General features: G+C 36.7%; 1 protein-coding gene and 1 long non-coding RNA gene across 19 annotated transcripts in view; both read left to right on the top strand.

Moving 5' to 3' along the window:
* Nucleotides 1-13,950, top strand: part of dctn1b (dynactin 1b) — an 85,924-nt gene that overhangs the window by 26,138 nt on the left and 45,836 nt on the right. For 6 of the 18 annotated variants that reach the window (XR_015505759.1, XR_015505757.1, XR_015505756.1 and 3 more), the window contains 2 exons: nt 3,248-3,268; nt 13,521-13,538. The exons of 11 other annotated variants lie outside the window; for them this stretch is intronic. Coding sequence is in view for 4 of the 7 variants with exons in the window: in XM_087279058.1 (XP_087135184.1) it covers nt 3,248-3,268; nt 13,521-13,538 (39 nt within the window). In the remaining 3 variants the exon portion in view is untranslated. The remainder of the gene's footprint in view (nt 1-3,247; nt 3,269-13,520; nt 13,539-13,950) is intronic. One more of the 18 variants, XM_087279055.1, reaches the window with a different exon arrangement.
* On the top strand, nt 6,245-12,396 carry LOC147834141 (uncharacterized). The gene is made up of 3 exons (XR_015505824.1): nt 6,245-7,377; nt 7,473-9,360; nt 9,420-12,396. It is a non-coding gene; the product is annotated as an uncharacterized LOC147834141 (long non-coding RNA).

Genomic DNA, 13,950 nt, shown 5'->3' with positions numbered 1-13,950 from the left:
CACAAATGAGTATGGTAAACGTTTTACCTGCTATAAAAATGTTAACGAACTACCGTGCACTTTTATTTACAAAATTCTAACATGCCTTCAAAAAAGTCATGTGATTTTGTTTTAACAGATTGTGTGATAGCAAAATCGGCAGGAAGGGACAGGTATATTTGGGTAGGGGAAGAGAAACAAACATTTTTAAATGTAATATATGAGATAGAAAGTGACGACCATTTCTCCGTCATCAAAGAACTGAACTTCTGTTGTTGTTCTGTTCTGATGTTCTGAGGCGCAGGTAATTTATTACATAAGAAAAAGGGTTCACAGTGGTTTCTCCCACTGCAGCAAATTGCATTTTTCTTTTTTATATTTGGTGCCAGTTAATTGGAAAATGAGGATTTTGTTCTTTTTGACGATTTTTATGACTTATTGGTTTGCAGTATTCCAGATTTGAGCATACGTTTAATTAGCATCTTTGGATGGAAACACTGAAACTGACATCCGTAGTATTTGTTTACCCTACTATGTGTTTCCCAGTTTTTAACATTTTTCAAAATATATTTATATTTTGTGTGTTAAACAGAACAAAAAAGAAAACATTTCCTGGAAAAGTATTAGGGTATATTATAATATACCCTATAGTATTAGTAATTATAGTATTAGAATAAATTATTTTATTTTTAGGTGTCTTATCCATTTAAATTGTTTGAAATTTAAGTCATGATAATTAACAATACTCTGACATTTTTTTAAGACAAAATGTTTTAATATTACTTGATTAAAAGTGTCCATTTTAAATTAACTAAAATTTTCAGTGCTTCAGTGCTAGTTTTTTTTCTTTCTTTTTTTTGTGCTTTACAACTAAATATTGTGTATTTTAAGGGTAAATGCTTAACGCATTTGTAGTGTTTTGTTCTGGTATTAAAAGTAGATATTTTATAGAAATGTATTATCTCTTCAGGGTAAAAATGGACACAAATGCATTGTGTCTAATATAAGTACATTAAAGGGATAGTTCAACCAAAAATTAATGTACTCAACATCAAGTGGTTCCAAAATTTTCCTTTTTATTTTCTTTTGAACACAAAAGACACCAGTAACCATTGACATCCATAGTAAGAAAAAAATACAATAGATGTCAATTCCAGATAGCATACGAATGTGGGCCAGTTTAGGCAGTTATGCGGCACTGATTGTCTTCCTTCGGCCCAGACAAAATGAATGTGAGCCTGAAGTGGCCCACCTATACAATCGCAAAAGGGGGCCAAAGATTCCAATTCATATTTGGGCCATTTAAGGCAAAGATTCGGCACTTATGGCAAAATGTAACCTGAATAGAAGCCTAATGTGGCCCATGCAAAAAATGGTCAATTTGGCCCAAATGACGGAGGACAAATGTGGTCCACAGTTAGCCAAAGTGTGGCTTAGTCATTTAAGGGCAATCTGGGTCTAAACCCAAAGTGGCTCACATGTGTAAGTGCAAATGTGACCCAGTTATCTTAAGACATATGGTGGCCACTCTTGGCGAATATTTGGCACAGTAAGCTCTGTCTAATGTGGCTGTTACCCTACAGTGGCCTAGAAAAGATATTAAAAAAGGTGGCCCAGATATGTTAAAACATATATGGGCCACCTTTGGCAAATATTTGGCACAGTAAACTCTGGAAAAATGTGGCTGTTAGCATATAGTGGCGCATAGAATATATGGCAATTGTGACCCAGTTATCTTAAAACATATGTAGGCTACTTTTGGCAAATATTTGGCACAGTAAGCTCTGGTTAATGCGGATTTGAGCCTATAGAGGCCCAGAAAAGATATGGCAAATGTGGCCGTTATCCTAAAACAAATGTGGACCACTTTTGGTAAATATTTAGCACTGTAAGCTCTGACTAATGTGGCTGTGAACCTAAAGTGACCCAAAGAAGATATGGCAAATGTGACCCAGTTATCCTAAAACAAATGTGGACCACTTTTGGCGAATATTTCGCACAGTTGGCTGTGGCTAATGTGGCTGTGAACCTAAAGTGGCCAGAGATGATATGGCAAATGTGGCCCAGTTACCTGAAAACATATGTGGACCACTTTTGGCGAATATTTGTCACAGTAAACTTTGACTAATGTGGCTGTTAGCCTATAGTAGCCCTGATGCGATATGGCAAATATGGCCTAGTTATCATAAAACATATGTAGGCCACCTTTGGCAAATATTTGTCACTTTAAGCTTTGGCTAATGTGGATTTGAGCCTATAGTGGCCCAGAGAAGATATGGCAAATGTGGCCCAGTTATCCTAAAACACATGTGGGCCACTTTTGGCAAATATTCAGCACAGTAAACTCTGGCTAATGTGGTTATTAGTCTATAGATGAGATATGGCAAATACGGGCAAGTATCTCTGGCTGAAGATGATGTGAGCTCAATGCAGCTGAGGAAAGATGTGGTAGGGATGGTACTGTTGTCCTAAAACATATGATAGGTCACTTTTGGTAAAGTACAGTGATCATTTGAAAATTATAGAGGTCAAACCATAGCTCTTTGACATGGCACATATAGATAGTAATATAGCTAATTTGTGGCCCAGATCTGGCGAACCGCAGCGGACCACCCTAGATCCATCATTCCATTGAGTATGTGGTCCGGATGTAAGTGTCTAGTGTGGGCCAGATTTGGGCCAGAATAAAAGCAAACTGTGGCCCAGAATAGGGTCAGTTCTGGTTCATTTGGTTGAATTCTGGCTGATATGTGGTATTGCTATGGCTTAATTGTGGCCTAGCTCTGGCAAACAGGAGTGGACCACCCAAGTGCCATCATTCTATGCAGTATGTGGGCCGGATGTAAGTGTCTGGCGTGGGCCTGATTTAAGCCACATGAATTTTGCTCGCTGGGATGGTTACCGGTTTCCAACATTCTTCCAAATATGCAATTGTGTGCAATGTAAGAAACAAACCCACAACAGGTTTAATACTAGTGAAGGGTGAGTAAACTCTTTAGTATATGAAACGTTTCTATGAAAAGTACTCTTTTTAAAACTATGATCTAGTGTACTTCTTTTCACAAGGGGTCCCAAATATGCACTCACTAACACAAACATGCATGAACCCAAGCTGTCACAGACATTTTATAAGGCCTCTGTCCAAGACTGTCCAGTTTAGGTGTGAGTCTTGATGTGTTTGTATGTGAGAGATTTTGATGCTCATTACAAACACACGGGCTGATCAAACACTAATCCGTCCCTCTTCCTCCTCCATCTGTGTGTGCAGCGAGGAACCAAACCCAAAAAGGTGCCGCATGTTTCTCAAACCTCTGTTTCCATAGCAGTGGCAGTATTTAGTCGCTCTGTTGCATGGCATCACACAAACAGCACTTTACCTGTGTGTGTGTGTGTGTGTGTGTGTGTGTGTGTGTGTGTGTGTGTGTGTGTGTTTGTGTTCATGAGAAGTGTTTGCGTCTGCAGTATATTGTTTCTTTTAATTTTATGTACATTTATTCATGCGTTCTAGTGCTTCACCGGCTGGATGGCAGTTTTCTTTGATGAATGACTGCTTTTAAATGGATATTACGAATTAGCCTGCTGTGTTTATTGCTGTAGATTGTGGGAGAGAAAGAGATTTTAAGTTTCTTGTTAATGGTTTAATTCACCTTTTATCTTATAGGTTGTCTGTGTGAAGCATGTACATGTATATTTGTTATAACTGACATAAAGGACTCTATGTTGACGATTCATGCACAAAGTGCAAAGTGCAGGGCGCAAAAGCATTAAGGGTGTGTCGGAATCCACTTTTACTAATTTAAGGACGGAAAAATCCGCACTGCGCCGTATCGCATGGTCTAAAAGGGTAGAGCTTATTTTCTTAATGAGTTATAGGGGTGTTTTGAGAATAAACCAATCAGAGTCTCATCTACCATTCCCTTTAGGAGCCAGTTGCGTCATGCCATAGCGCATTTGCTGTTTACATGACAGATTTTTTAATTGGAAAAACTGAGCATTTCACTAGCAAGAAAACAGTTAAACAGAGCATCTACAGCGCGAGAATGAGAGATAAGCCTCCTCATTATTTACTTTCACTTTCACTCTCGTGGATTGGGAAACTTATTGTACGCACAGACATCCATTAGCCTATAAATAATAGATTTGTTTGTTAAGTGCAAAGATTTGTTGCAAAACTATTTCTAAATTCAGTCCTAATTTCCAGCAAATGAAAAAAATTAACAATAACAACGAAGTGTGCTGTACCCCATATGGTTTGAAACCTGACAGGTGGGCAAATCTAAGCTTGTTTTTTTAATAAAACAAATATAAATATGCAAGTAATAAATAATACTGCTAATAATAATAACATTATACAAAATCAAATTGTCATGAATAAACTGAAAAAGCGTATTGCTTTACATTCTGTTTTATTAAGCAATGTGTAACGGAGGCGCACAACTAACACACTCTGCGCTGGATTTTAGACCGGCTTTGTTCTGGTCTTTTGAACAGTCTATTATAATTTCTCAAAATAGTCACGCTAGCAATGCGCCTTAACACACCTTCTTTTTTAGACCAGAACGCCTATGGGCGCACATATACGCGCAAATGCATTTGCTATTTAAAAAGCGTGGTGCAAAACGTCAAAACAACTCTTGCGCCAAGCTCAAACTAGCAAACAACAATTGCGTCGCGCCTTGCGCTGCATTGTGCCGAGTGTATGATAGGGCCCAAAATGTACATTGAATTGCTGCAGATGGGTCAGATATTAAATAGGGGTTTTCATGTATCGAAATGGTAAAGTATAATACAGCCTTAACTTTTACCCCATACATTTTTTTTGTACTCACAAAGTTTGGGACAGAAAGGAAAACCAAATCAAAAAAGCAATAAGTGATTTCTAAATTTACGCTGACTTGTATTTCCTTGCAGACAATACACTAAACATTATTTAACGTGTTCCTCATGATTTTATTTATTTTTTTATTTTTAAATGAACACGTTTTCCAATTTTGGTTCTTCCAACACATTTAAAAAAAAAAGTTGGAACAGTAAAGCATTTACCACTTTGTGATGTTGCCATTCCTTTTCATAACCTTTAAAAGATGTTTAGAGACTGAAGAGTGATGAAGTATTTCAGGTTTATTTTGTCTCATTCTTCATTCAAACAAGATCTAATTGGCTGATGCTTCCATTGGCGCCTAAAAAGTCAAGAAATCTCTAACTTCTGCAGCGAGCTAAAGCAGTGCAGACAGACCCATAATTCTGTTCGACAACGCTTGACGTCACCTATTCAAAGTGAATGGGAAGCGTTGACGCTGACGCCTCATGTGAATGGGGTGTTAAAAGATGACTAAAGACACCAAGTGATGAAGTGTGTCAGGTGTAATTTTGTTCCATTCTTTGTTCAAACCAGTCTTAAGGTAGGCAACAGTATGGGGTCTTCGTTGTCACATTTTGCACTTCAAAATGCGCCACACATTCTCTGTTGGAGACAGGTCAGGACAGCAGGCAGGCCAGTCAAGTACTTGTATCCTCTTCGTCTGCAGTCAGGGCTTTGTAGTGTGTGCAGAATTTGGTTTTGCATTGTCTTGTTAAAATATGCATGGGTGTGCCTGGAAAAAAGGCAGCATATTGTGCTCCAAAGTCTTTATGTACTTTTCAGCAATAATGGTGCAATCACACAAGTGCAGGTTATTTTTGCCAAGGGCACTGACACAACCCTATACCATGACAGACCCTGGTTTTTGGACTTGTTGCTGGTAACAGTTTGGATGATCCTTTTCTTCTTTGCACCAGAGCACACAGTGTCCATTTCTCCCCAGAAATACCTGAAATACTGATTCATCTGACCACAGTACTTGTTTCCTCTGTGTGAGGGTCCATCCCAGATGCCTCCAAGCCCAGAAAAGTCAACGAGGCTTCTTGACATTGTTAACATAGAGCTTCCTTTTGTATCCGGTCCATCTTTGCTCCTAAAGGACTAGACCTTTCTAGAGTGCTGCTTTTGTACCAAATCTTAATTACAATCACCTGTTGACATTATCTGTTTTAAACCACACCATTGTTTAACCAATTTACTTGATTACTTGCTCTAAATTCCAATTTCTTTGGAACGCGTTGCAGGTGTGAAGGACAGGAAAGGATTAATCTTTACAAATGAAATGAAGTTGACCAGACAAAACATGAAATACGTTGTGTTCAAAGTAAATTTGGAAATGACTACTTTCTTTTTTATTAGCATTTTCCATACTGCCTTAACCTTTTCTGATTTGGGGTTGTAACGTACTGTTAAATTTAAATAATAATATGAATATATTTTTGAATATAAATATACAATATTAATATAGTGTTTTCTGTGGATCTATTCAAGATTTAGAAGATTTAAGTAAATAAATGTCATAACATTAAATGTAGAAAATACGTTAAATTAAATACTATTCCATAAGGCTACATTTTGAAAGTGCATGCAGGAGCATGTTTACTGTTACTGATGTTTTCAGGTTTGTGTGTGATGAAAGACTGAGAGAGATATTGTAGTAAGTGCTTCCTTCCCTCTGGCTTGGCATTGGCTCTCTTGTCATTAGATCGCCACTGAAATATTGGACTTGAAAGCTCAGCTTGTGCATCCCTGCGTTTTCTTCTAAATGTCAGCGCTTGAGGAAAGGGTATTTAAGAGGTTTTCTAGTTCAGCCTGTCAGTATGGATTGTTTTGAAGCTTTTTCTATGATGGTCAAAGTACAAATGGAGGGCCTGTGCTTGTTTGGCTTCAAACCTTCACTCTTTTTGAATTGTACTATAAACATTTGTCAGTATAGGATCTAATTCTTTACTATAATATTAACTTATGATTGTCAGTGATTATGATCATCTTGGTGGATTCATTAATGTCTGAAAAACAGAAACAGGGTCTGTATAATTCAAAATTATAAAGAAAATAATACTGTTAGACAAAATTAGCAAAGCATGTATCATCAAGGAGTTGCGAGTGTGCAATAATAACATTCATTCATTCAATCCCTTTATTAATCTGGGGTCGCCACAGCGGAATGAACCTCTAACTTATCTAGCCAGACTTTACGCAGCGGATGCCCTTCAGCCGCAATCCATCCCTGGGAAAGCAATACACCGCAAAAAATGCTTTTCTTGCTTAGATTTTTTGACTTATTTCTAGTGCAAATGTCTAAAATTTCTTATATCAAGAAGCATTTTCTAGACAAGCAAAACATATTGTCTTGTTTTGAGAAATAATATGCCAAAATTAAGTGAGTTTTTCCTTAAAACAAGCAAAATAATCTGCCAATGGGGTAAGCAAAATAATCTTTTTTTTTTCTTTTGACGTAAGATTATTTTGCTTACCCCTTTGCTTGTTTTAAGGAAAAACTCAAAAGCATTTTGAGAAAAAGCATTTTTTGCAGTGTAATAACAATAACAACATTAAATAAAAATAATAATATCTCAATATTTTTCTCATATTTATATTGTTTCAATACACTCACTGGCCTCTTTATTAGATACATCTGTCCAACTGCTCATTAACACAAATTTCTAATCAGCCAATCACTTGGCAGCAATGACATGTAGACATGGTCAAGACGAACTGCTGTAGTTCAAATCGAGCATCAGAATGCGGAAGAAAGATGATTTAAGTGACTTTGAACATGGTTGTTGGTGCCAGACGGGCTGGTCTGAGTATTTCAGAAACTGCTGATCTACTGGGATTCTCACGCACAACCATCTCTAGGGTTTACAGAGAATGGTCAGAGAAGGGGAAAAATTCCAGTGAGTGGCAGTTCTGTGGGTGCAAATGCCTTGTTGATGCCAGAGGTCAGAGGAGAATGGCCAGACTGGCTTGAGCTAATAGAAAGGCAACAGTAACCACTTGTTACAACTGAGGTATGCAGAACAGCATCTCTGAATGCACAACACGTCCAACCTTAAGGTGGATGTGATACAGCAGCAGAAGACCATACCGGGTATTAGTAAGGTGTACCTAATTAAATGGCCAGTGAGTGCCTTTGATTTGACTCAGGATATAGACACCACAAATATTTTTTTTAACACCAATGAACACAGAATATAAGGGAAATCATAAAAACCTGAGGGATATTTTTGCTTTTAAAGCCATTCTAACTGCATTCTGTTTTATCATGCAGTGAATTCTTAGCATTGTTAGCATTATATTTTGTTCTAAACAATAACATTATGTTTTTAAAAAGCAGAGGTATTTTTAAAAAGGCGTAGCATTAAAAAAATGTACATGTTATTTTAAAAGCTCTTGCAAGTGTTATCATATAAATACAGAATCTACGAAAAATATAGCATGTACAGTAAATAAATAAGAAAAATAATGTTATTTCTATAGAAAGCACATTCTAAACTTTGCCACAGGTTATTCATTACAGGAAATGTTGAATGTTTGTAATCATTAAGTAAGGAATAAAGTACATCCAGCCAGTGGTTCATGCAGAACAAAGCCTGACAGCCATCTGATGTGAAGCAGAGAGCTGTTGTATAAGATTGAAGGGGCTTTATTTTGTAAAAAAAAACTGCTACTGTAGATGTACATTATGCCACTTTTAAATGGTTACTTCCCATAAAATTAAACAATTTGACACAATCCTTTGATCTGAACTGTAATAATATATTAGCTCTTTAAGTAAACCTAAAGCTTAGTGTCAGCAGTTGTTATCTGGGAATAGCACACATTGGTATGTCGTGATTGACCAGTCAGAATGAAGTATTCCACAGATTTTTGCATAATTAGTTCTAATGAGAATGACCTCAAAACTGATCATACCTGACAAATGCAGGCCATATATATGAAATGATAAATGGAATCTAGTACGCAGAATGCAGAGTAAACCTTGTTTATTTTTCACTTTGGTTCATCCCTCTCTCTTATTCTCTCTCTCTGTGTTTTCTACTACACATCACTTTTCTCTCCTGCAGAGCTGTAATGTGATACATCAAGCTGTCTCCATCTCTGCACACTCTTCTGTAATGGATCCTCAAATAATGACACCATTGCTTTCACAAACCGCAGAAATGCATTTTCAGATCACACAATGTGTTTTTTTTTCTGCACAGTTCAGTGTGTCCTGTCTAATTTGACCAATAAAAAATCCTGTTCAATAAAATGATCATATCTTTATATCTCTATACAAAATAACATCTCTAAAATGTCATTCAGTGTAACAATGGTTTATATCTCAGAAAATATTGTTTGTTTATAGCATTTGCTGACAATTTTTTTTTTTTAATCTTTTGCTAACACCCTTCAGGGTCTGTAATGATTAATAGAATTTTCATTTTTGGGGGGAACTAATTCTTTAAGCTTTCCTTATTTCAAATCAAACCACTTTTATTGTCACATCATTAGCAACACGTGTGCTATGATGAGTGGAAAGCTTAGGTGCAGGCTACAGACAGTGCAAATAAAATGACAGTGCAAAGTACAGACAGTGCAAATACAACAACAGTGCAAAATACAACAGCATACTCCCCAAAAAAAATAAAAAAACAGGACAATGTATAATTGACAGCGATATGTACAATTATACGTAGACTTAATAAATAAAACATTAAGTCTACGTAAATTATTAATTATTATACGTAGACTTAATAACTAAAAAAGTTACACTTTAGCCTAAGTATCAATTCTCACTATTTACTAGTGGCTTATTATCTGCCTGTTATAAAGATATTGTCTGTTTATGGACCGTTTTTACATTTCTCGGCTGCGGGATTCATAATAAATGGGTAAACTTAAAGCACAGTGAATTGGAGAGCACAAGAAGTTATTTTATTGCATCCCTATATGCTCAAATAAGAAAAGCAAAACTCAACGATTGCGCTATCAGGACTTCAGAAAAACACCAAGTTTACTGTTGTGCTCACACTGAAAAAATGATGTTTGGTGTTTGTTCAATCTGGTCATTTAAAATGAGCTGAACAACACAACTCTTGAGTTTTTTGGGGGGGGGACACTTAATTGTTTTATGTTCAGTTCAGTCCAATTAAATTAGTTTAAATCTAATAAATTAACTTAATTCCTTTAGGTTGACCCAACAAATCGATTGTGTGGAACCCAGCATTTTATAGAGTGTATTACAAACACCTCACATAAGCGGTAATCTGTTTCTTTGTAATTTGATGCAATGTGATATAATACAACAGCTTTGTGAATGTACATAGGTTTAAAAAAAATATATCTGAATATTAAAAACTTTTAAGGATTTGAGATGTTAATGACCATTAAATGGGTTGAACTTTTTTGATCACCAGCCACTGTGGCTAGTAGTTTTTTAATGTTACTAGCCACTTGCATTTTTACTAGCCACAATTTTGTTGTTGGGAAAATATATTTTATATCCAAAAATTTTATTTTGGCATGCTAAAAATTACTATTTTTTATTTTTTGTCTTTGTCTACATGCCTCTTTAACTTTTTAGGACTCAACACTAAGTACTTACCTATTTTCTTTCTCTAGCCATACCAAACTAATTATTATTTGCTTGTCACAAAATTGAAATAATGTGTCCAAACAAGCTAAATAGCTGTACAAACAGTTTTTATTCAATAAAACTATACACAGTAGTTTATCCAGGCTAAAGGTCCAAGACCATCAGGTAACTATAGATAAATGGAGAGTTATCGCCTGTGTCCCACCGTGCGCCTGATCATCCTCTTTTCTCTTCCTGCTTTTTTTTTGCTTGCACGAACACTTATCAATCGTGCTGCTTCTTGATTCTAAAAGCACATTTGCACACATATTAACTAATGATCTTAAACAAAAATTCTAATCTTTAGGGACGAGGCAGCTCTGGCAATTTAAAAAATATTTTCAAGCAGCCAAAGTGGCTAATAGAGGTGTCTCTCCAACCTGCCACAGCTAAAGTCTACCCGCATTTGTCCAGTTGGCGGGTGTTAATGTAAAGCCCTGGTTGTAACCATCTTATGGAAAGAGTCCATTAGTACTTATAAAGTAACATATTCTGCATATTAAGTAAACATATTCTCCATGATATTATCCTAAATCCCTAATCCTACATAACACCTAAACCTAATTACTACCTTAATAACTATTAAAGTGTTAGTTCATCCAAAAAATGATGGTATTGATTGCTCACCCTCAGGTCATTCCAAACCCCGGGCACCTTCATTTATTCTCAGAACACAAATTAATATATTTTAGGTCTAATGTGAGTCTATACGCCTTTTGGTATTTTTCTGGACTTTGAACGAGCCCGCACCCTTGCTGCCTATAGATTCTATAGTCTATAGCAGGGGTGCTCAACCCTGTTCCTGGAGAGCTACCTTCCTGCAGATTTCAGTTGCTACCCATATCAACACACCTGAACCAATTAATTAGGACCTGAACACCACTTGATAATTACAGGCAGGTGTGTTTGATATGGGTAGCAACTGAAATCTGCAGGAAGGTAGCTCTCCAGGAACATGATTGAGCACCCCTGGTCTATAGGCTTTTAGATTTAATCTAAATGTCTTATTTTGTGTTCCAAAGGCAAACAAAGGTCTCAGAGGTTTGGAACGGCATGAGGGTGAGTAATTAATAACATAATTTTCATGACTGGGTAAACTAACACTTTAATAAGCAGCACATTAGGAATTTATTGAGGTAAAAGTCCTAATTAATGTTTATTAATAGAAAGAACTGTATATTAAAATAAAATGCGACCAAACAGATGTATAACACAGAGGGTAGTCAACTGCACATAGGTTACTAAATCCCAAGGTATCCATCTAATATGAGTTCAATTTACAGTTAAAGTCAGAATTACGGTATTAGCCCTGCTGTTTAATATAAATTCTTTTACATTATTCCCCGAAGATTTTTTTTCAAGACATTTCTAAACATAACAGTTTTACTAACTCATTTCTAATAACTGATTAATTTTATCTTTGCCATGATGACAGTGGCGACGCAGTGGTGCAGTAGGTAGTGCTGTCACCTCACAGCAAGAAGGTCGCTGGTTCGAGCCTCGGCTGGGTCAGTGGGCATTTCTGTGTGGAGTTTGCATGTTCTCCTTGCGTCCGTGTGGGTTTCCTCTAGGTGCTCCGCTTTCCCCCACAAGTCCAAAGAAATGCAGTACAGGTGAATTGAGTAGGCTAAATTGCCTGTAGCATAAGAGTGTGTATGAGTGTGTGTGGATGTTTCCCAGAGATGGGTTGTTGGAAGGATATCCTCTCCGTAAAAACGTGCTGGATAAGTTGGCGGTTCATTCCGCTGTGGCAACCCTGGATTAATAAAGGGACCAAGCCAAAAATGAACGAATAAATGAATGATGACTGTACATAATGTCTTACTAGATATTATTCAAGATACTAGTATTCAGCTTAAAGTGACATTTAAAGACTTAACTAGTTTAATTATGTTAACTAGGCAGGTTAATTAGGCAAGTCCTTTAGACAATCAAAAAAAAAAAAAATATATATATATATATATATATATATATATATATATATATATATATATATTCCTTGAGGGGGCTAATAATATTGACCTTAAATAGTTTTTTATTGAAATAAAAAACTGCTTTTATTCTAGCCAAAATAAAACATATAAGACTTTCTCCCAAAGAAAAAATATTTTCAGAATTACTGTGAAAATTTCCATTAAATACCACATTAGAAATATTTGAAAAAGAGTAAATATTTCACAGGAGGGCTGATACTTTTGCCTTTAACTGTATTTAACATTTAAAAAAATTAAATGCAGACACCAAAATGCAACATCTCATCTTTAAACCACAGCTAGACCTTATCTAGAACTTGTGCCTTGGAATACATCTATAAAAAAACTAATCACCAAAGCAGGTACAACAACAGCATCACAGTCTGCCTACACTTTCACACAGACCTGCTGCTGCTGTCTGGAGAGCCTATAGGATACTAATGTGGAGTGTTGCTAGGAGACCAGTCAGACTAACATCAGTCCCTCCCTCTGTCTCTCCTTGCTCTTTTGTTACAGCTGTCTCTCTCTCCCCCTCTCCCTCTTCCTCTCTTCCTCACTCTCTCCCTCTCTCTCTCTCTCTCTCTCAATCTGGAGGGAGGGTGGTATTACGTAGTGATGTAATGCACTTGCTAGGCTGTCGTTGGCACAGCCGAGCAGCACTGAGAGCTTGCGAGTGGAAAGACAAGCAGGAGAGATGGATGCAGACAGAGAGGGACAGCGTTACAGTCAGAGAAATGCTTAGAAAAGGAGCTCGCTTTTGTCTTGTTGGAGCAAACGGATTCAAATCACTGCAGTGTTTGGAGCTGCAGCAGGGACGACCTGCAACACCGTCGCTCTGTGTGTGTGTGTATGTGTGAATGCGTGTTTGTCTGGCTAGCACTTGCCAACTGCTGTATGAGTGTGTTTGTGGCTTTGCTGTGGGCTTGGCCTGCTCTCATCTCTATCTGCTGTTAATGTGACTCAGTCCTCCTTCCTGCTCTTTTTCTGCACCTGGTGTGTGTGTGTGTGTGTGTGTGTGTGTGTGTGTGTGTGTGTGTGTGTTTGCACCTGTCTTTCCTCTTCGATCGTCAATATGATGAGACAGGCACCTACGACTCGTAAGGTACAACAGATTGTTTACTACCTCTGTGGCATGCAAAATGCGGAGTGCTTTATTGTCTTGTCTTGGGTGTTTGTGTGATTCTACTGATTTTTTTCCCCTCTTCTTCTGTTGGTATGTCGGAGCATGATAGGTTGATTTTTAGAGTTAGTTTTATTTTTAAGTATTGAAAGGTTGATTTTAATTGATTTGTCTGTTTTATTTCATGTGGTCAAAAGTTTGTAACTTCAAATGTTGTACATTTAGGAGTATTTCTTAAATCGAATGAGTCCTGAACATAATTTATAAACAAAATAATAAATAAAAGAAATATATTTGCTTTCGCATTTGCTAGCATTATAGATATATCATTACAAATCAGTGCTAGCGTATTTTTAAATTTAGGTAACACTTTATTTTGATGGTCCATTTGGGT

Source organism: Danio rerio, chromosome 13, assembly GCF_052040795.2.
Source record: "Danio rerio strain M-AB ecotype USA chromosome 13, GRCz13ab, whole genome shotgun sequence".
NCBI lineage: Eukaryota > Metazoa > Chordata > Actinopteri > Cypriniformes > Danionidae > Danio > Danio rerio.
This window is presented reverse-complemented; position numbering and strand designations above follow the sequence as displayed.